General features: G+C 39.2%; 1 protein-coding gene across 1 annotated transcript in view; it reads left to right on the forward strand.

The window, feature by feature from the left end:
* Positions 1 to 20,435, forward strand: part of PDE11A (phosphodiesterase 11A) — a 92,172-nt gene that overhangs the window by 41,660 nt on the left and 30,077 nt on the right. The window contains exons 4-10 of the mRNA XM_026052040.1: positions 322 to 462; positions 3,418 to 3,482; positions 7,990 to 8,125; positions 10,324 to 10,399; positions 11,488 to 11,555; positions 13,276 to 13,368; positions 14,955 to 15,005. Coding sequence (XP_025907825.1) covers positions 322 to 462; positions 3,418 to 3,482; positions 7,990 to 8,125; positions 10,324 to 10,399; positions 11,488 to 11,555; positions 13,276 to 13,368; positions 14,955 to 15,005 — 630 coding nt within the window. The remainder of the gene's footprint in view (positions 1 to 321; positions 463 to 3,417; positions 3,483 to 7,989; positions 8,126 to 10,323; positions 10,400 to 11,487; positions 11,556 to 13,275; positions 13,369 to 14,954; positions 15,006 to 20,435) is intronic.

Raw genomic sequence — 20,435 nt, forward strand, 5'->3', positions numbered from 1 at the left:
TTGGAGGAATCAACATTTAATCTTTTGAGGAAGGCATTTGGCAGAGAACTATTAAGTACATTCTTATTCTTCATTATGAAATGGTAAATCCTTGAGGGCAGACAGACACCTCAGGAAACTGGGAGAAAGAGGCGTATTCCCTGCTCTTGTTGCTTCTGTCATGGGAGGCAYAGCAAAGGTCAGTGCCATTGGGCAGCTCCATGGTGCCCATGTCAGGRCCATCATATTAAAATCAAGAGCAAAGATAGCGCCTCCGTGGCTCTTCTTCACTTATTTATTCCTTCCACAAGCAAAACAAGAATTTTCTGTCCTTGTCTACAGGCTTTGTTGGAAGTGGTGAATGATCTCTTTGAGGAACAGACCGACTTGGAGAAAATCGTCAAGAAAATCATGCATCGGGCGCAGACGCTGCTGAAGTGCGAGCGGTGCTCAGTGTTGCTTCTGGAAGATATCGAGTCTCCAGTAAGTTTGTCTTCACATTCAGAGAGGTTTTAGCATATGAGCAGTGTAACAGCTGTTTTTATTGATTGTATCATGCATAAGTGTTGGACAGAGAGTGTTCCTTCAGCATATAGTTCTTAAATATAAATTAGGTACCGGTCAAATCTTAATCAACCTTGTTTTTTAAAGGGAAACCAGAGCTTACGTTTGTGATTCCTTTTGCTTACTGAAAGGCAGTTAATGGGATGTCTGTAAGTTCCTGATGGATCTGACTGCCAGTGGTGTGATCCAGCTGATGTCCTGTGGTTCTTGATGCAATTAGCGCATACAAAGCAGCTAGGGGCAGCTAAACTGACAAAAAAGGTCAGCTTAGAATAGAAAAATTACCTGATTTGTTATCAAATGTTTACTTTCTAGACTCTTTCATAGCATAGCCACTAGAAGGGAAGAGATACCCATTCTGTAGCTTCAGTTAGATTTAGCTAGAACTTAAAACATTGCTAATGTTTTCAGGCTAATGTCATATAAAGTGTGTGTTGCMGGTGGTTTCAGAACTGAAAACAGTTGCATCATCAACAAATCTTAAATATTTATTTTTAGAAATCATCTTTTCCGTTTACATTTCAGTAAGWAATTATCAACCACCCTTGCTAATATTTCTACAGTGTTCATTCTTTTGGATCTGTTATTGTTTAGATGTAGCACACTGAAATACCAATGTAGTTTCTATTCTAGTGTGTAACATTTTGGTTTCACATAAACATCTTTTATCAGATTACTGGTCCCTCAGAAATAACAGATAACAATAAACTTACCAAGGCCCTTCTTACCTGACCATCCTCTCTATTCAGCAGCTCAGTGAGCTTTACAGGAATCAAATCATGTTTTCATAATCGCCCGCTTGTGAACTCTTATCTCAGGGATGTTTTGTGTGAAATCCAATATTTTGTTGTAGGTGGAAAAACAAGACGGTAAGAGTTGAACTTGTAACACAGGGAATTTTCTCAGCAGTTTCTGGTTGGGATTTGCACCTTCCTGAAAGTTTTCTGTTCACGCTAGCTATTGGTGAGGTATGATTGGGAGCAGCTCTATTTATGTTGCACATTTTAACACGCTCCTTTAATACCTTTGGGAAGCACTCTGTAAACTAAATAATGAGAACTGGTCTCAGTTCCCAGATGATGAAAATGCTGTGAAAAGATCAGTTCTCTTGTCATTTTGCCTTAGTAATTGTTCCCTGAGGTGACAGAAAACCCACTGAAAGAGATTTGAATACAAATGGCTAGATAGTCACTTATTTGTTCATGGTATGGGAGTGAATTTTCGCACTGAGCAGGGGAAGAGCAAACAAGATTTTCAGCACTATTCCTGTATGCTTGTTATTTTCCAATTTTCTGTGTCCACTTGAGCAAGGGATAATTATTTTGTTGCCAAGCTCAGTTGGGTGAATGGATTGAGGCAGTATGGAATACTTCTGTATGGAAGTATTTAGCTAGAGTTAGATTTCGTGCACAGCTGTGACTTGGGCTTTTACTGGGACTCTGTAACGCTGCTATTCACAGACTTCTGACAATTTCCTTACGGATCTTTAACATTATTGTCATTTTCATGGTTATCGTTATTATGAAGAAAGTGGATGTCTTTTTATTTGTAGCCCCTGCTTGTGCTTTGAGGCTAATCAACACAAATAAGCTATCAGCCTTTCTATTGATTGAAAAAATAGGTGAGRGATAAAAAGTGTTATTTATAATACCTCTCCAAATACCCTGGGATTCACTGACTCCGTAATTGATTATTTGTTGTAAGGTTGTGTGTCTAAATGATGATCAGAGAGGCGATCACRAGTGGATGTGTCTGACTGTAAGGCAGAAAAAAACATTACTTTTCCTGGAGGAAAGTTACAATTCTCATTTCATTTGCACGAATAGAAATTAATTAATTTTAGTGGAGTATGCCCTAAATTATACTAGTATTCATAAAAGCTGTATCAACCTTATTTTTCAGTTATATTTTCTGTTACAGAATTTTTATTTTATTTTCCCATTTTAGACTCCCCATAATGATTTTATAGTTATAAGATATTTTCCTACTATGTTTCAGTGGAATGTTATTATGGTTTCAATTATAAGGATTATTTTTTATAAAGAGCACATTATTTTGGTAGTAATTTATGAATGGCATTGCTTTTATTTTTTTTTCTCCTGCTGTTACTATTATTTCTACCTTTGAGAAGAGAGTTTTTTTTCTGGACCCAGGCAGTGAGACCTCAAGCCTCATTCCAAATCCTGGAATATGGTCAGCTGAAATAACCAGTTAAGCTTAAAAAAGTGTCAACAATATTTCTTTTTCTTCTTTGATTTGGAGTACGAGATATATATCAAAATATATCTGGGTAGAGTTTATCAATTTTAAGCTGTATCTAAAATTTGCATCATATGAAAACATTTTAAAATGTAGATTTGAAGTGGAATATAGGGAATCACCCCTAGCATCCAAAAAACATTATCTGGATTCTGTGTGTCACTTTAGCCAGTTTTAAATTGCACGTGTATTTACTGCTGTTGGCAGATAGGCATGGCACATAGGCAGATAGGCAATACCACATGTTCAGGAGAAACTGGATAATACTGTAAATAGATATTTCTATTTATTTTCCTGTTTATATATTAAAAAAAGAAGTTATGGATCAAGTTTCATAATTTATGTTCCAAAGTCCTTTGAAGGAAAAAGACATTCTATTGCAAAAAGGTTTTATGAAGGAGGCTTGAAAATATGAAGTGATTGGATATCTCTTRTATATGAACTACAAATAGAAGATAGTTTCAGCATGAATTCTCTGTTGCAAGAGTATTTTATTTTAAGATCACAAGATAAAAAGAAATCATAAAAATGTCAGAACCTGATACTACTATTTTAGTAGATGCGTAGCATTTTGAATAACAATTTTAATATCCTTTTTTTCTTTTTATGTGACAGGTGGTGAAATTCACCAAGTCCTTTGAACTGTTATCTCCCAAATGCAGTGCTGATGCTGAGAACAGGTTAGTCCTCATGTTTTCTATGGTAATAGATTGATTCCTTCCCCCACCATAGCTTTAAATATGTTTGATCTTAGTTATGTTTTTGTATGGGACTTTGAGTAGGTTTGAGACAGCCTGAGCCTAGAGCTTTTACTCAGATAAAACTCATGTTCAGCTTCAGTGCAGTACGGCTTGAATGAACATCCATGCTAATATTGGTATTTACATATTAATGTTGTATGAGTATCTTGGAGACAAAACCATGAAACAACTGATGTGCTTGGATGCTGGTTTCAGGGAGAACATGCAGATGTTCTGYGTGGTTAGTGCTGAAGTAAAATAAAATAATTTTAGACTGTTGTCGTACAAAGTGCCCCCTTAGAGTTGTGTTTGAAAGGTTTCCAGTAAGATTTTGTTTTTTTTTTTTTTTTCCCTCTAGTCTCAAGCTGCAAGGCCTGTGAACCCCAGGGAATGTGCCTTTTTCAGAGACTCTGACTAAATCTTGTCTGGGAGCCCAGTCAAAAATACATATTTAGCTTAGTTTGATATGTACTTAAGCGTTGATTAAAAAGCTAGCTGTAACAGGTGGTACTAAGAGCTTAGTCTTTTCATGRGGTTGCTATCTTCCTACGAGGGAATGTAATGGGCTTATCTAGAAGGGCACACGGAGTGTGGGGACGAATATTCAGAGCTGTTCTTCAAAGGTTTCTGTCATAGGGTTCAAACTCAGTGGTTGTTGCATACTGTATTACATGCAACCTAGTTTCATATCAAATCTGAATTAAAATTTTCCATGTAGAACCATTACTGTAATGATAAATCTAACTTTTTTCTATCCTGGTATCAGTAGCTTAGCAGGCATGGAGCTTGCTTAGTGCTTCTCCATAGTTAAGCCCTTTAAGTAGTAGTATTTGAAAAAACTTGAAGGAAAAATTTCCTTCTTTAGTGTATCTTCATCTCCAGTGTGGTAAGGCAGATATGTACATTGTGCAGCAGACTACAGTAATTCATCATTCGTAATGCTTGTCATGGAGCAAGCTCACAACATTAGAAAACCAGACAGCTCCATTTGTAAGATGTGCAGCCTATCAGCAGAGTCCAGCCAGGAGCAGAGTGGAATTTCCTCTGTGCCCTGTCCCCTCAGTGAAGACAAGTGGGAGACAAAGTGGAAAAGGAAAGCACGGGATTCAAAAATGTGTGTATATATATGAAACTTTAAATATGAATAAATAATCTGCTGATTCATCTGGGAATCACAAGCTACCACTTTTGACCAAGCGCTTCAGTGCAACAGTTACTCCTTCCTGGTTCAATTAAGTGGATGAAAATAGGTTCCTTTTGCCCAGGGACAGCAATATGAATCAAGGGTTGTTAATTGTTATTTCTGTTTTTCACAAACTTGATCCATAGCCAGATTAGTCAACACAACGTAGAGTGGTGTCAAGATAACCAAGCTGGCTCCTTCCTCGTTACCATAGCTATATTAGCGTGTTAACAAAAAGCAGGTTTTAGCAGCCTGCTCTGCATGTGCTCAACTTGTGCTTACCGAGACACATGGATATGCATATGCAACTGGGAGCCAGTCTTAAAAGATTTATAGAGTTATATTTCTGTATACCTTGGTATAAAGATATATTGCTTTCCTTTCATTTTTCAATCAGTGGAGAACAAAGTTAGTTTTACGAAAGTGAAGTGTAGACTGGCAGATATGACATCACGTTTGGAACTAGCACAGGCACAGCTTGTGTTATTGGCACTATGGTGGGAAAATAAAGGTTATTTAGGATACAGAAGAATGCCTGGAGCCCCTGACATTTGAGCATTTTCCTGCTAGTGAGTTGTGCCCTTTTCACTCTAGATTCTGCTGACACAACTGATGAGAAGTCATGAGATGTTGCACGTGAATTAAAGTGGCATAAAGTGCTATTCCTTCATTGTTACTCCAGTTAAGATAAATATTAACTATTTGGGTTTTTTTGTGGAAAACTAGGGGAATTGTAAAAAGAGAATGGTTATATGAGGTTTTATCTGAAAGAGGAGGGGGGAAAAAAACTTTAAAGCCAGTATATCTTTCCAAAATCTAAGACGTTTTCTCTTTGGTTTTAGAAGCAATTGCCATGTGCTTGATAATTCCTTAAACATTGCGATGAGTACACCTAATATTTTTTTCTTTTCTTCTTTTTGTTAAGAAATACCTTGTGAGACCCCATGTAGATGTGTGTGTATAATTTGTCCCTTTGCAGCACTTGCCACGACTGAGTTCACTTCCCATCCATGTTAGTATGCTGATGCTTTCATTCTTTTTTTCCAGCCATTTAGTTCTTCAAGTTGCTTCTTAAATTTGCCCTATCTTCAAAAAAAATATTCCTCTGTATTGTATTCATGTTGATCTGAGAAGCCTTGAGGCTTCTGTTCTCAGGTGCTGTGGGTGCGTGTGAGCCGGGGGGAGCTTGCTGTGGGCCACGTCTTCCCTGCAGAGCCGTCATCCCGGCGGGTGCCCCCGTGGGATCCGCGTTCTCCAACCGAGTATCAGGGCAGGTCGGCTGCTTCCATCCCAGCATGGGAGGAGATCCACGTTCCCTCCCAGCGAGGCTGCTGCAGAAAGTGCTGAAATGTGGGTCCAGCCACACGAGCTGCAGCACCCCCGGAGCCCCACGAGCAAATTCTGCTGCTTCTCTGGCCCTTGCCGCCCTTGCAGGGCGGGAGGAGGTGGCTAAAGCCGCCTGCATCAGTGCAGCCGGAGCCAGGGCTTCCCATAGTATGGGAAAAAATGCTGCTTCTGATTTTTTTTTTTTTTTTTTTTTTTTTTTCAGTAACTTCTGTTTGTTCTGAGCTGCAGAGGATGGAGCCTGAGCCAGCAGGCTGTAGTTTAGCTCTGAATTAAACACTGATATTTCCTCCCACTGAAAGTTGGGTCTCTCCTCAATGTGGTTCTTAAAGCATTGCTAGAGATGTAGGTGGCACTGTAGAATGTGCCTTTAAACTTCTTYTTGAATTACGTCTTGATTATTTAACTTGAATTAATTTGCCACTTAAAATGCTTGACACCCCTAATCCAGTCCTGATTTAAAATCTCTCATGTAATCACATCATTCAAATTTCAGTCTTTGCTGTTTATGTTGTATCTCTCATAATTTTATGGCTGTTTTTTCCTAAGATATGCACTAAAAGCTATACATCTATAATGAAAATTCTACCTTTGAATAATTCGTGTTTCTTTAGTACATTGACACCCTAAAGTAATTTTTAGATTATACAGATGAATTTTTATACTTCAGTTCAAGAATGCTGTGTTTGAATATAGGTTCCTCTCACAGTGTGTGCATAGCATTTATTACACTTTCTCAAAATTCTTATTCTAAATGAAAGTTGATACACTGAGATTCCTTTATGTAAATCATTGTTACCATCTCTGTAGTCTTCTAAGAATATTGAGTTTTCTTTTAAATGAGCAACTTAGATGAATTAGTCTTCAGGAAAAAAAATACAGCCAAAAAAAAAAAAAAAAACCTTTCGCCTTGATGGACTCTTCAGACAACTCTACCTGCACCTTCTTCCATTCTCATACATTGCTTTTAAGTTTCTAGCCATTGCAGGCTTCTCCATGGATGCTCAGAGGCCCTTCTTCCTGARCAGATATGCCTGTGGCATTGAAAATTAATTGAATTTCTCCTCAAAACTGAGATGACATGAATTATTTATTTGCACATAAATAACTACCCCTTGCCAAGGTCACAAACGTGTTTGCAGTAAGTCAGCGAGAAGGGAACTAGATGAGGCACAGGACGAGGACCTTAGAGGCTGTACAGGTACYGAGTGCCCTGCAGAAGCTGTGGTAGGTGGTGCTGAGCCGAGCCTAAAATGCTGGTGTCSTGTGCTAGTTCCTTGCAGCCCTCGTGGGCTGCGGCAGGAGGTCAGCCCGGGGAGAAGGGAAACATTCCCGGGCTCTGTGTGCCTGTGTCCCGCTCCGCGGCGGCACCTTGTTGATTCCCAGGCTTGTCCTGTGATCCCTTCTCCAGCCGCTCAAGAGGTACAGACCAAAACCAAGGAGCTGGCATTTGACCTGACAAATAATCATAGTAAATATGAATTAAAATGCAGTATTCATGCAGAATTAAAATGAAGTATTACACTAATTAGAAAAGTTTAAATCTAAAAATATATGCTTTCAGGTAGCTCTACAAAGAATGCTATTTAGATTGGTCTGCTTATTTAGAATGGGAGCAAGCCTATATCCCATGGAAAGCTAGAAGATACTCTTGATTTATATGTAGCTGCTTGTCATTACTGAGCATTGCATTTAATTTACACAGTAGACCAAGGTTATTTCAGAAAAGAGTAGTGAAAGGGAAAGATTTTTTTCATGAACTATTTGGGGRAAAAAAAAGCATTGTTCTGTAAATAATTCTTCATCACTAGTAATAACTGTGAACAGCTGCTCTGTCCTTGTGATTGTRCCTGTAAGACGAGCAGGGCTTTAGAGCCACGCTGACTGTAATGTTTCCTTCCCTTGCTGGCTGTGTGGTAGTTTCAAAGACAGCGTGGAGAAATCCCCGTCGTGCTCCGACTGGCTCATCAATAACAGCGTGGCGGAACTCGTGGCTTCCACGGGGCTCCCGGTGAACATCAGCGACGCCTACCAGGATCCCCGCTTCGATGCCGAAGTGAGAGATTGTTACAAAAGTTCATGTACATCCCATTTTTAGCACTGTAACTAATGAAGTACGATTTTTATTGTCAAATTTTGAGGACTGTAAAGCATGTGAATGTTTGTATTGAACTATGTTTTCTCTTCGGTGTGTGTCCTATCTTTGGTGTTGGTGTGGCTTTATAGAGTGACCATAGGTCACTGAATCAGTGTCTAACTATGGGCAGTTGCTTTCTGTCACAGGTTTATAAATGATACCTCCRTGTATGAAGTGCCTTGAGCTTTATGCAAACTGGCTCTTATTGCTGAAAATGGCCCTGCTGCTGCTCCGTGTTAGTGGAGCCAGTGCTGTTACCTGCCAGGGTGACGGGGACTGTCTGCACACAGACCATCAACAGACTCAGTATCTAAGAGACAAATGTTGGTTTTAGTCTGATTTAACCAACYCTTTTAATTCAGTAATTCTGCAAAATGTTCTTCAAAATAAGTATCATTCCTAATAAAAATTGTGTGTGCATCCCAAGTCATTCCAGTCTTAGCTAGGAGTAGGTTTAGATGAAAGTGCATACACGTGCCTTGCATCTAACTCGTATTAGAGGCATATGGAAGGACAAAACCTTCACTGAACTCCTTGGTGAAGCAGAGCTACCAGGGGGCACTTGTGCAGCTCTGACCAGTTGCTCTGGCAGAACTGGGCAGCAAGCCCAGGCTCTGGAGCAACAAGAAGTGAGCTTGGAAGTGCTTTTGTGCCGAGACTCCTTGGTTCCAGTTTTATCATGCCTCGTTACAAGGAAGAGCTGTCAAACCAGCAGGATTTGTCTGCATTGATGCTAGTTTGTTCCGAACTCTAGAACACAGGATTAGTGCCTGTGGACTCTATCCTGTCTCAGAGATGTGCTGAAGTGAAGGATGCCAGTCCCTGCTGCSCTTGCAGTTATGATTTTAGTATGTCAGGTCCTGAATAATTCAGCCTTCTGATGTCTATTTCATAGTTAGTCCTCTCAAAGTTACAGGCACTGCCCAATTTAAACAAGGAATAACAAATCACCTAATACCCATGGCAGTAATTATTTACTGCTGGGAGGTTCCTATGAAAATGTAATTCTCAAATTCAGTTGCTAGTCATTGATCTACAGTCAGGTGTACTGAAAGAGGAGCATGATATCCCTTATGTCTTAGATGGAAAAAATGTGCAGCTGAAGTTATGAACATCATCTGTTTGTGCCTGTACTAAAAACACTCTCCATCAGCTGTTTTTTTCTACACTAATTGGCATTTTGAAGTTTTGGTGCTTGATTTTTTTTTTTCTTTTTAAAAATCCCAGTTAATTCACGAGAATTTAATGCCAAATTGTTTTTATTAAGTTTATTTTTGAAAATACATATGGGGCAGTTTTACTCCCCTCTCATATGGATTTTAGGGGGCACTCCAGTCTGATATCAGTGACGTATTCCATGTATGTTTGGATTAGCACTCAAAAACTTGAGCTGCAACTTTCCCTAGCTGGGAGATCGCAGTAATTCCAGCCTGCCTTGYCTGAGTGTGTGAGTTATCACTGATATTTTACTTTGGTTACAGATTGCCTTAAGTATCAGCAGTTTTAATAAGAGAACATCTGCTGACATTTTTTTTGAGTAGGCTTATCCCACTCTCTTAATTTCTCTTAAAATCTTTTTTGATAAAATATTTTATTTCTTGAGATTTTGAGAAATAACSCCAAAGAATAAAGCTTATTTACCATAGCAAATGAAGGATCAATTAAATTTATAGTAAAATACAAAGCTTYATACTATATTAGTTCAAAATGAACAAAGGGCACAAAGTTCTCTGCAGAACTACAACTACAAATAACATTTGTACAGAAATTCTCAAATCTTGTTTTTGTTCACATCAACTTCCTGCCAGGTTGCACCTCTTTATGGCAGTTGTCTGGACATGTACACAGTCACAGCTTGCCTTTCATGTAAAGTCAGAGTGCACATTCTCAGAAGCAGAGATGGTGATTTTTGTATTTGGCATTTTTTTAGAATTGTCCTTGTGACTTTGAGCTAAACCTACCGTGAATGAGGTCTGAGCTACTCTAAATGAAATACTCTAAATGAGTTTTGTAAATGTAAACTTATGGGCCTCCTGCTTGACATACCCATTATTCGACTTTCAAAGTCTGTAAATGAGAAGCTGTCGTTGATGGGAGCTCCCATTTCTGCCTTTTAGGCTGACCAGATTTCTGGCTTTCACATAAGGTCTGTCCTGTGCGTTCCCATATGGAATAGCAGTCACCAAATAATCGGTAAGATGTTCCTCATGGCTGTGCCATTTTTGTGCTAATGTAAATTTAATTCTGTCTTTTTAGTTCCATGTTCCTTTTTCTTCCTTTTCCCAGCTGAATATAGTTAAGAAGTTATGGTACCTAGGATGCATGCTAAGTATCCAAGAAGGGATATTTTGACTTGGATACTATATGGCCTTATTCAGCTTTCCCATTGTTCGCTGTTAAGCTACATATTGTATTGAAGACTAATGAGAGGAAAACTGAAATCCTAACAGTGTTAGTGTAAAACGTGTGGTGTGCTGGGGTGGTTTTGCTGGCTCTCCCTTTCTTGTGCTCAGCTTGGGCAACTTGTTTCTGCGGTCCAGCAAAATGGTCATTTCTCTCTTTAACGGTCAAAATACGGTTTTGAGAGGGAAGGTACCGAGGTGGCAGCGGGAGGGAAGCTCTGCTCGGCTGCCGGTGGTTCTTACAGCGCTTTCCTARGGCTGTGTTGTAGCTAAATGAAAGAGAAATGGTGTTGGAGCGGAGCTCGGTGCTAACACAGCTACAGCCAACAGCTTTGAATACTTTTTTCTTTCTCTCTCCAAGTTGTTTCAAGAAATTGCATTTTTTTCCTTTGGTTCAATAAATTCTTGAATCCAACCAAAATTGGATGAACCATAATGGGGGGAAAGAAAGGCAGGGTTGTCCTTTCGTTCCCAGATTGTGATAAATTAACTAAGATTTGGGAATCAATTTTATTCCACAAATTATGCAAGTGACTTGAAATTACAGGGACAACTTGCATGCTTGATCTTAGCAAAGTGCTCGAGTACTCTGCAGAATCGGGTGTATAAGCATTTGTGCAAAGCCTTGTGAGTAAAGATTTTTCAATTGCTAATTTTGCACTTACAAAACAGAAAATAACAGTTGAAAGCTATAAACTGAGTCCTGGTTTCAAATTGATCGGAATCTCAGATACTAATATCTGCTTAGTATGTTACAGAACAAATATTTGCAATTTTGCTTTTTAGTTTTAWAAATAAGTTTTATATATTACTAATGAATATAATCTGCATTATGAGCTAATGAGTAAAGATTATAATTCATATTAACTSTTTCTAAAGGAGTGGCTCAAGTGTTGAACAGGCTTGATGGGAAACCCTTTGATGATGCCGACCAGCGACTGTTTGAGGTAAGAGGCATTCAGTTTTGTAGCGGGATTTGATATTTTGGGATAATCCTGCTGTATTTTTTTTGGGGGGGNAAGAATACTTAATCTGTGTTTATGGTCTGCATCTTTTGTACCACCTTTTTGTTGCTGTAGAAGTGTCACTTATTAGTGTTCAGGTGTCTGTGTTTACCATTGCTTATCTGGGAGGTGATAGAGTTGATTATTTCTTTTAGCTTGCCACCAAAGTGCAGAATCCTGGTGTACTTGTCTCTAAATATCTGTGTACAAGTACACAGATACACACACGCTTCATTAGTGTGTGYGTTTTTAATTAAGCAATTTCACTAATCATAATTTGATTACGTTTGTACAATCCTTTTTTTTGTGGTATTATGGAAAGCAGTACGATAAATGAACCTGAAATAAATGAGGACAAATGAATATTTGTCTTCCATCTCTGTATAATATTTGAAGACGTGATAATGGTTAAAATTACTGTATTTAAATGAAAGTACAGAACTATCGGGTTCATTCTGGGTTGCAGGACCTGTGATTTATTGCAGGTCTGCCAATTATCTGTTTGCATAAGGTAAAATTTTGGCCCCTTGACTCTCAAATTGCAAATAGAAAAAAGATTGTATGTCAAGATTGTATGTATGCTCAGTGTTCTCCCTGGAAAACAGCTTGCTTGAAAAATAAGGGCATTACATAAAAAGGTTCTTTTAAGAGCTATTTATTCCAGTATAGCAAGTGTATTGTCCTGTATTCCCCAGATAACATGCTCCTAAATTGCTATAATTTATGTTTTCTGTTTTATTAATCCTACTAATCCTCTTTAATAAGTTAAGCCAGCAGTCTCTCTTTGTCTCTTACAAAGAGCAAAGTGCACCAGCAGCCTCGGTGTTTGGCAGGTCTTTACTGCTCAGACTGGGCAGCTCCCTGCTCCCCAATTCAATGAATCACCTTGGCAGTTCTTAATTGTATTTTTTTAAGAGTCAGAGTATGGGAATGTTCCCTCCGTGTTGTATCCCCCTCAGTTGCCAAGTGCTACCCGCCTTGGCCAGCCCTTTCTGTGCCGAGCTGTGCCGCCTGCCCCTGCAGGGCTCGTGCTGGGAGCGTCGGGAACGGGCCCTTKGGAAAGGGCAGGTTCCCGCTACCCTGGCTGGCGCTTGCTCGGGGTTATGCAAGCGGCTTGTGGGAGTAAGTGGCTGTTTGCTGGCAAAATGCACGAGTCCTGAGCTGGCAGGAATGAAAAAGCTTGAGGGGGAGGAACCCCCTAAGGGGGTCAGAGGGGTGACCGTGGGGTGCCCTTCCTCCTCCTCCTCCTCCTCCTCCTCCTCCTCCTGCTGTGCTCGCCGCCCCAGTGCAGCAGCGTGCAGCCCTGTGGACACGGTGCTGGTGGCACCCCCGGCAGGGACGTCCCACACGGAGACCTAGCTCTTCCACGGCCTCATCCGGGCCGGCCTTGAAGAGCCGACCTTACAAACTGCTGCCACTGGCCTTGGGAAGGACTCGCTTGATAACGTTGCATTCTAATTAAAACACAGTCTTGTATCTTATCTTTTCTTGCTCAGGGTAGTGACCTCCCTGCATTCTGTAGGTAACCTGTCCAAACCTATTGGTTTGCAACCTGTCCAAATTATTCCTAGAATTTGTATCCACTTTCTTTTCAGTGACTAGGACCACTTTCATCTATGCCTGTATTATAATCAAATTCTTTGTTTTTCCTCTCTGCTTTTAGGCTTTTGTTATTTTTTGCGGTCTGGGCATTAACAACACGATAATGTATGACCAAGTGAAGAAATCCTGGGCGAAGCAGTCTGTGGCTCTTGATGTAAGTGTACATCTTAATAAAACCTCTCTTGCTCATCACATGTAAAGGAACCTACTGCTTCTGAATTTGTTGTAGAGATCATCATTTCCTGTATATACCTTTCTACACCTTAGAATACTGTTTTATTGAAATAGTACTAAAGGGAAACTTTCTCAGGGTACGTTTAGCTGCAGACCTTGCCCTCAGTTTAAGTAATTTTGAAGCTCACTTCTTAACCTGGTTTCTTAAGTTTGAAGYAAGTTTCTTACACAGGCACATGTAGGAACGAATCTAGCTGTTAAACGTATCTTCTTATCCATCAATAACTGAAAACTCCTGGGATGTATTTTACATAGCTTGTTGTTTTTCTAATTTTGTAAAAATAAGCAGAACATACAGTGAACAGGGCAAAATCTGAAAAACAATCGTAAGCAGGATCATCATTATAGTTTATTTTAGTATCAAAAACAGCATCTGCTAGACCCTTTTCAGATACATCTAYTGCTAGAATAAAGTCAGAGCTGGGTGGCTGTCAGCTCACTAAAGACTCTGCTAGAGGTTAAGGCCAGTGTATACTGAAGGGTTCTGGCATTCCAGCATAGCTCATTTCTATGTAAAATAGATATAGACTAGACAGCCTAAATGGATGAAAAGGTTTCATTTTCTTGCCTGTTACTTTTGTAGGATTTTCTCTTCCTTTTCCTGTGTTATGAAGAATGAATGTCAATAGGACTATTCATATTAGAAAAAAAWTGTAAAAGAAGTATCAGTAAATACATTTTGGGACTTATTGCCCCAAAATACTGCAAGTCAAGGGCATTTGAAATAGAGATCGGTATTTGCATGAGAAACAGGAATGTTCATAGATTCAAGCAATTTCAAAGCGAAATCTGTATGTCAAAGGCTTGGAGCACAGGCCGGCCGCTTGGTGCTGTGCAGTTGGGAAGACCTGTCCTCGCTGGGAGCGCTCGACTGCTCCCCGTGCTCCAGGGCCTCGTGCAAAGAAAAACCTGGATGGGCCCAGCGCACGTGAGGCCACCTGCAGCTCTGGGCTGTGCTGGGTGCTCCCTCCTCTCACAAGAGCTCGGTGCAACGTCCCTAAGTGCGTGCGTGCTCCTGTGTGAGAGCACGGYGCCTACTGACCTTCGGGCATGGTAGTTGAATGCACCCTTCTCCCAAAGGGAATTGAAGGGAATGTCAGGCACAGGATAGAGGTGCTATAATTTGCATGCAGTGATGTGCCACAAGAAAAGACATTAAAGCTCAACATTATGGCAAAAGGCATTRTTTAAAGTCTGTAAAGTTGTTCTTACATTAACTTCTCTCTCCTAATTGTAGAACTTCAGGAGAACAATGCGGGAATGCTTATAATATTAAATTACTTTCTGTCCATGGTTCCCTATAAAACTGCCTGTAATGTAAATGTCAAATGTATACCTGATAACCTGCAATTAATTATTATATGCTGACATTTGAAACCAAATTATTATCCATAAATATTAATTAAATATGTTTTCAGAATTATTGATAAGACTGCACTGTAAAGGCCTATTATTTCTGCTTGTCAGATGTACAAAAATGTTTTTTTATCTCTTGTTCTGGGGCAGGTATTATCTTATCATGCAACATGTTCAAAGGCAGAAGTTGACAAATTTAAGGTAAGAATTTAACTTTTAGTTATTTCTGAAAATATAACCGTAAATTAAAAAGGATTTAGATTATCTCAGAGAAAAGTTTACTTTAATGCTAAAAGTAGATGATCTCAGTGGAAGGGAGAGCTATGGGTGACCCAGCAAAGCTGATGTTGATGAGACAGAGCAGCTATTGCTGCTCAGTTGATCAGTTTTGTGGTGGTGCCTTAGAGTGCTGCTTGTGCCTGGACCTGCAGCAAGGATGTCATGTTCTCCTGTCGWTGCATTTATTGCTGCAGTTACCCACCCTCTTGTAAAATGATGATTAAATAACTGTCTTATTGCTCAAAATAAATATACTTGAAGATCATTCCAACTCTGCAGCCARCAGAAGATACTTCCATGTGCTTAATAATTGTATTTTATGTCTGGTGAGTGAAAGACAGGTCCGTTTGAGAGACAGGAGAAAGGAGCAAAGGGCCATAAATATTGTATTATATTTTGTTGCATGTTAATATACGTAGGAATAGGTTCCTGTAGCATAATTTCGGTGATCATCAGGATCCGGCCGCTATCTTGCTGGTTGTCTGGCCGCCTTGGTTGCTCTCAGCCACCAGAAGCAGCTGCCGCTGCCCGGCCTGTGTTCCCRCTCCAGGGCCACCGCGTTGCCCTTGGCACTCGGCCCCTGGCACCTTCAGCACCTACTCCACATGTTTCCTCAAGTGTCGGCATTGATGGGTTTGCCAGTCTYCCAGTAAAGGAGTATCTTGTCATTATCCCTTTATGTTGCAGGTATTTAATTACACCTTTGGCTGTAAAACAGAGGGAAATTAAGAGYGTTTATTCATAACATCTACAGTATACATTTTTATAAAGGACACAGGCAAGGAAATGGGGAATATAACCAAACTATCCTTGAACTAGTTGCACTTAGATTTTTTTTTCTGAAAACTTTCCATCTTTTTTGTCCAATTATCTTGCTTTCAGTCATGAATTAAATGTCATCCAGGTAATGCTGGTGCAAGCCTGTGTTATATGATGCTCGTCATCTAGACTTGACTAGCTGAGAAACAATTCCTCCCCTTGCGTGTTGGATAAAACTCTCCCCCTTCCTTTTGGTGATTTATTGGCACATTTCAGATGAAATTCCTGCTGCAATTTGCTTTATATTCTGATTCAGTGTGAACTGAATTCAGTGTTAACAGGCATACTTGATAGAAATAACTAAAGGAGATTAATGTAGGCTGTTCACTACAGGCTCTTGGCCTACACTAGACCCAACTACTGTTGGGTAACTAARGCCTTTGGGCTGATTTGTTTGCCCCTAAACAATTTTCAGCTTAGATTTTTTTAAAAATAAATTGTAATGGCTATCTAATAATAATTAAATCAGGTATGTTAGTTAATATAAAGCACATAATACTCCCTGTATTTTCTGATATGTGATAGGTATTACCTAATTGAGGTAGGTAGGTTTTTGATGCCATTGCTCTAGATCTGGAGCAGAAACGTAAACCTATTTTTTCATGGGCTTTTGTAAGTAAAACAAAAAATCCACCTTGAGTGCAAACATTTCTTGCACATCTGATGGTGTCTGAAGCCTGGGGTCTGATTCATCCCTGCACTTCTCGCTTACRTCTATGTAGCTCTGCTAGATTCACCTGCACTTTGGCAGCACAGGTTAAAATAGCACACCAGTGAATCACACCCCTACCCATTCTCCCTTATTTTTAATGAGTAGGTGAAAATAAGTATGATTTTTAAATTCGGAGTTGCCACAAAGTTTTTAATTTCTCCATTGTATTTTTGAGTTAAAGTAAGAACTCTGTTATTTCCAATCACACAGCAGTGCCAGCATTTAGCTAAAAGCATTTGTAGTATTGAAATAAGATTAATGAAGTCCAATTAATCTAAGGTTGATGYTGTTCTAAACAGTTGTCTCGTATTGCCAAGTCTCTTTTCATTGAAATCCAGGCTCTCCATCCTATAAATAGTAATCTTGTAGACAAATATAGAAATCCAGGGTGCAGGAGTAAAGAATTCAGAACTGGGTCCAGGACAGGATATTTATAGCAGGAGTTGCTGCCTTGTGAGACAGTAATGAACAAGTCCTGTGACTTAGCTAGCAGCTCYACAAAGACACATCACCTTTAAATTCAACTAATAGAGTTCCCAAAGAGAATATGTAAACATTGCCCTGTGATGTGTAATATACAGGATGCTATTTTTAAAAAGCTAACCTAATTGTGCAGCTGTGAATGGTACAAGCCAGATCAATATTTAATGACTGTGATGCATTATTTATAGCCTTGTGAGAGAGTCTTGGTTTTTTTAGGACAAACAGCGCTCAGGAGAGCCTCACAACAGAAAAGAATTGATTCGAAATGTAGCGGTAATAATAACTCCTGTATTTTTCAAGTCCACGGGCTGGCGTGTAGCGAGTTAAGATCTACCTACATAGAGGTAGGCTCTTTCCACCCTGCCTCAAACTTAGATATTTTAGCTAAATAAAGATTAATAGAGTTGAGTCAGAAAGGGAAACAGCTTCTAGGTCTGTTACTGTATGTGACAATGTAAACAGATGCATGAAAGATGATTGTTTTAAGATGGATATGAGGAGTGCACTACCTTTATGACATAAAGTGAGTTTGATATACATATTACATGCTGTTGCAATTCTATACTTGCTTGTAAAGCATGAGTGGACAGTGAGCAAAAATAGTTGTATTCATTTTCTCTCTAATCTCTGTGCAGACTGGGGAAACATTCCTATGCTACATTATCCTTTACTCCATCTTTCAGCTAAGAACTATTCTAGTTTCTTCTTTATTCTGTTTTTTAAATCATTTACACTTTCTATATTGATGTCACTATCGTCTTACTCGGTAACTACGTTTCGGAAAGCCAAGCAGGCCTTGGCTTTCAGAGCACATGTGAAGAGTCACCAGCATTTCACTGTGTGTCGCTAGCAGATGGGGCTGTGCATGTGCCTTGGTGCTGCTGTTTCAGCCACCCGGTAGGTTTGACAAGGTTGGAGGCAGGTATCACACGTGAGGTGAGGATTGCAGGGCAAGGTCCCCATCACGCGGGCGGTTACACAACGTACAGTCCTTCAAAGTGCACGGAGTTACCTGCAGCTTGGAGTGTTTCGGCTCTTTGCAGAGGACGAGTCTCTCGGAGTCTCCATGAGCTGGGCCCAGCGCTAATTCTGGCTGCTCAAGGTCCACTGTGAATAGCAGCAGTAGGGAAAAACAAGGAGAAACCTTGAGGGTAAAACAAGGAGAAACCTTGAGAGTGTGCAAGGCTTGAGTGCTCATGTTGAACTGTGTGTCTCTTCCTTTTGAGAAATGTACGCAGACACAAGATGTATTTTCTGTGCTTTTCCACACATACTGCCTGCGTGAAAGAAGACCAGGGCATATTGTAGGAGTTTCATAATTCATGAAGCTGAGGTCTTTATTGTATTACTGCTTTCATACCCTTTTACATGTGCCTATGTCTTCAGTTGTCATGGAAACAAGAAGTCAGAAACACATTGCATACAATGAAATGATTAAAAATAATAAATAATGACAGAAATGATAAAATAGTGCTTTATAAATTCCGGTTTCTGGAATGTAATGCTCTTATTTGCTAAGGCTAATGCTGCATAGTTCAAAGATGCACAAAGCTGAAAGAAAGGCTTTAAATTTTGGTGAAGCAATGGAATGGCAAGGCATGGAGGAGTAGGGAAAGGTTGTTCATGATCTCTTCTCTTGCAGTGTTCAGGTTTAGAGCCATCTCATGAAATATGAAACTATCAGGGTGTACAGATTTTCATCTGACAAAAAGATCTTTTCAAAAAAAGACACCCACTTAAACTATATGACCTTTCACCATAGATGTTGCTGAGTTAAATGATAAATTAAGAGGAGGAAGAGTCAAATGAGACATGTTGTACAGAGAAACTGGCCCAGGCCGTCTCTGAGGCTGGAAGGAGTGTGTACCAAGGGGATGCATTTTCCTGGGTCTCATACTCTTCCTTGCGCATCTACTTGGTGGGAAGTTTGTTTTCTTTTATAGGGTATTTAATGAGAATAARGGAAAGTGGAAAGACTTAGATGTGTTAGAGACGGCAGAGGCACCCACTTGTGAATTGCTGTTAAAGGAGCCCTGTTCTGCTGGACTAGTGTCCTACAAGGTATTTATCCAGATTCTGGCAATGATTAATAGAGAAAAAAAAAAAAAGAGAAAAAAAAAAAAAGAAAAAAAAAAAAGAATTAATAATCTCCTTTCCAAAGTGTAAAAATCCAATTTTATTGAAATTTCAAAATTAAATCTTTTTGCTAGTATATAGTCAGTCAAACTGACATCAGTTTGGGGTTTTTTTTTTTGCAAGAGACTCCCTGAAATTAGTCCCTTATTATTATTGTTATCATACAATTCATACAAATCATACAATTACTATTATTGTTAATCATAATCAGAAAAAGTTATGCTCATTTTGTATAATAAGTCTGCAAAAAAGAAGTTTATTTTGGAGTGTAGGGTTCCTGGATTTTCTTAGACTATAAGTAAATCATGTTTTTAAAAGTCTTATTTTTCAAACATAAATGCAAAATGTATCTATCATGTGTATTTCTTATATAGATTAATACCTGTATGTGTTTACAGTGTAGGTTAGAAACAAGAGATTTTATAGGTCAGTATTAAAAACAACTATGAAAAATCAATATTGGTATACAGGCTGTGTGGAGTAAAGACACAGCATGACTAGAAATATTAATAATAAAAACTTCTAAAATCAACTACTTCACATTCACACTGGAGCTCAAATCTCAGTGTTTTAAAAACACCTTAACAAATAATAAGCTGCTTTGTGTCACTGGAAATAAATAGGAAAATATTAAAATTACTTTCATGGACAAAATGGGTCTTTCTGCTACTTTAGAGAAAGCATTCTTCACTTAAAGCTGAAATATTCAATTCGGTTTAGATTATAATAAAATTCAAAGCATGTAATATCCTTTTACGCTCTAAAAACACTTTTAAATAGTTTAAAATATTACTGACTTATTGCGTTTAATAGTGGCTGTTTTTCAGTTTCTTAGTAATTATGCACACTAATGTAGTGCTTCTTCAACAACAGAAATTATCAGCAGAGGAGCAAGTAATAAAACAGTTATGGTTATTAATTTGCCCATACATAAAAAAAGACAGTATGTGCTATTCTTTTGCTGCTCTCAAATGCTGTGTTTTGTGCTGTTATTTACATGGGAAGCTTCTTATGTGGTGCATCTGAAAGTTGCTTCAGGATTTGGGAATGCTCAGAAGAAAATTAGGAATAACTGTGGGCAGAGCCTTGCTCGGAATCCGGGTGAAACGGCTCGTTATCCTGCAGCCCTCCTGGCTGTCCTGCCATCCGATGGGTCATCACATGGGACGAGAATCTCCTGTCAGCAGGAAAGTGCCGAGGAG

The sequence above is a fragment of the Nothoprocta perdicaria genome, unplaced genomic scaffold (assembly GCF_003342845.1).
Source record: "Nothoprocta perdicaria isolate Ctin4 unplaced genomic scaffold, notPer1 scaffold_83, whole genome shotgun sequence".
NCBI classification, from domain to species: domain Eukaryota; kingdom Metazoa; phylum Chordata; class Aves; order Tinamiformes; family Tinamidae; genus Nothoprocta; species Nothoprocta perdicaria.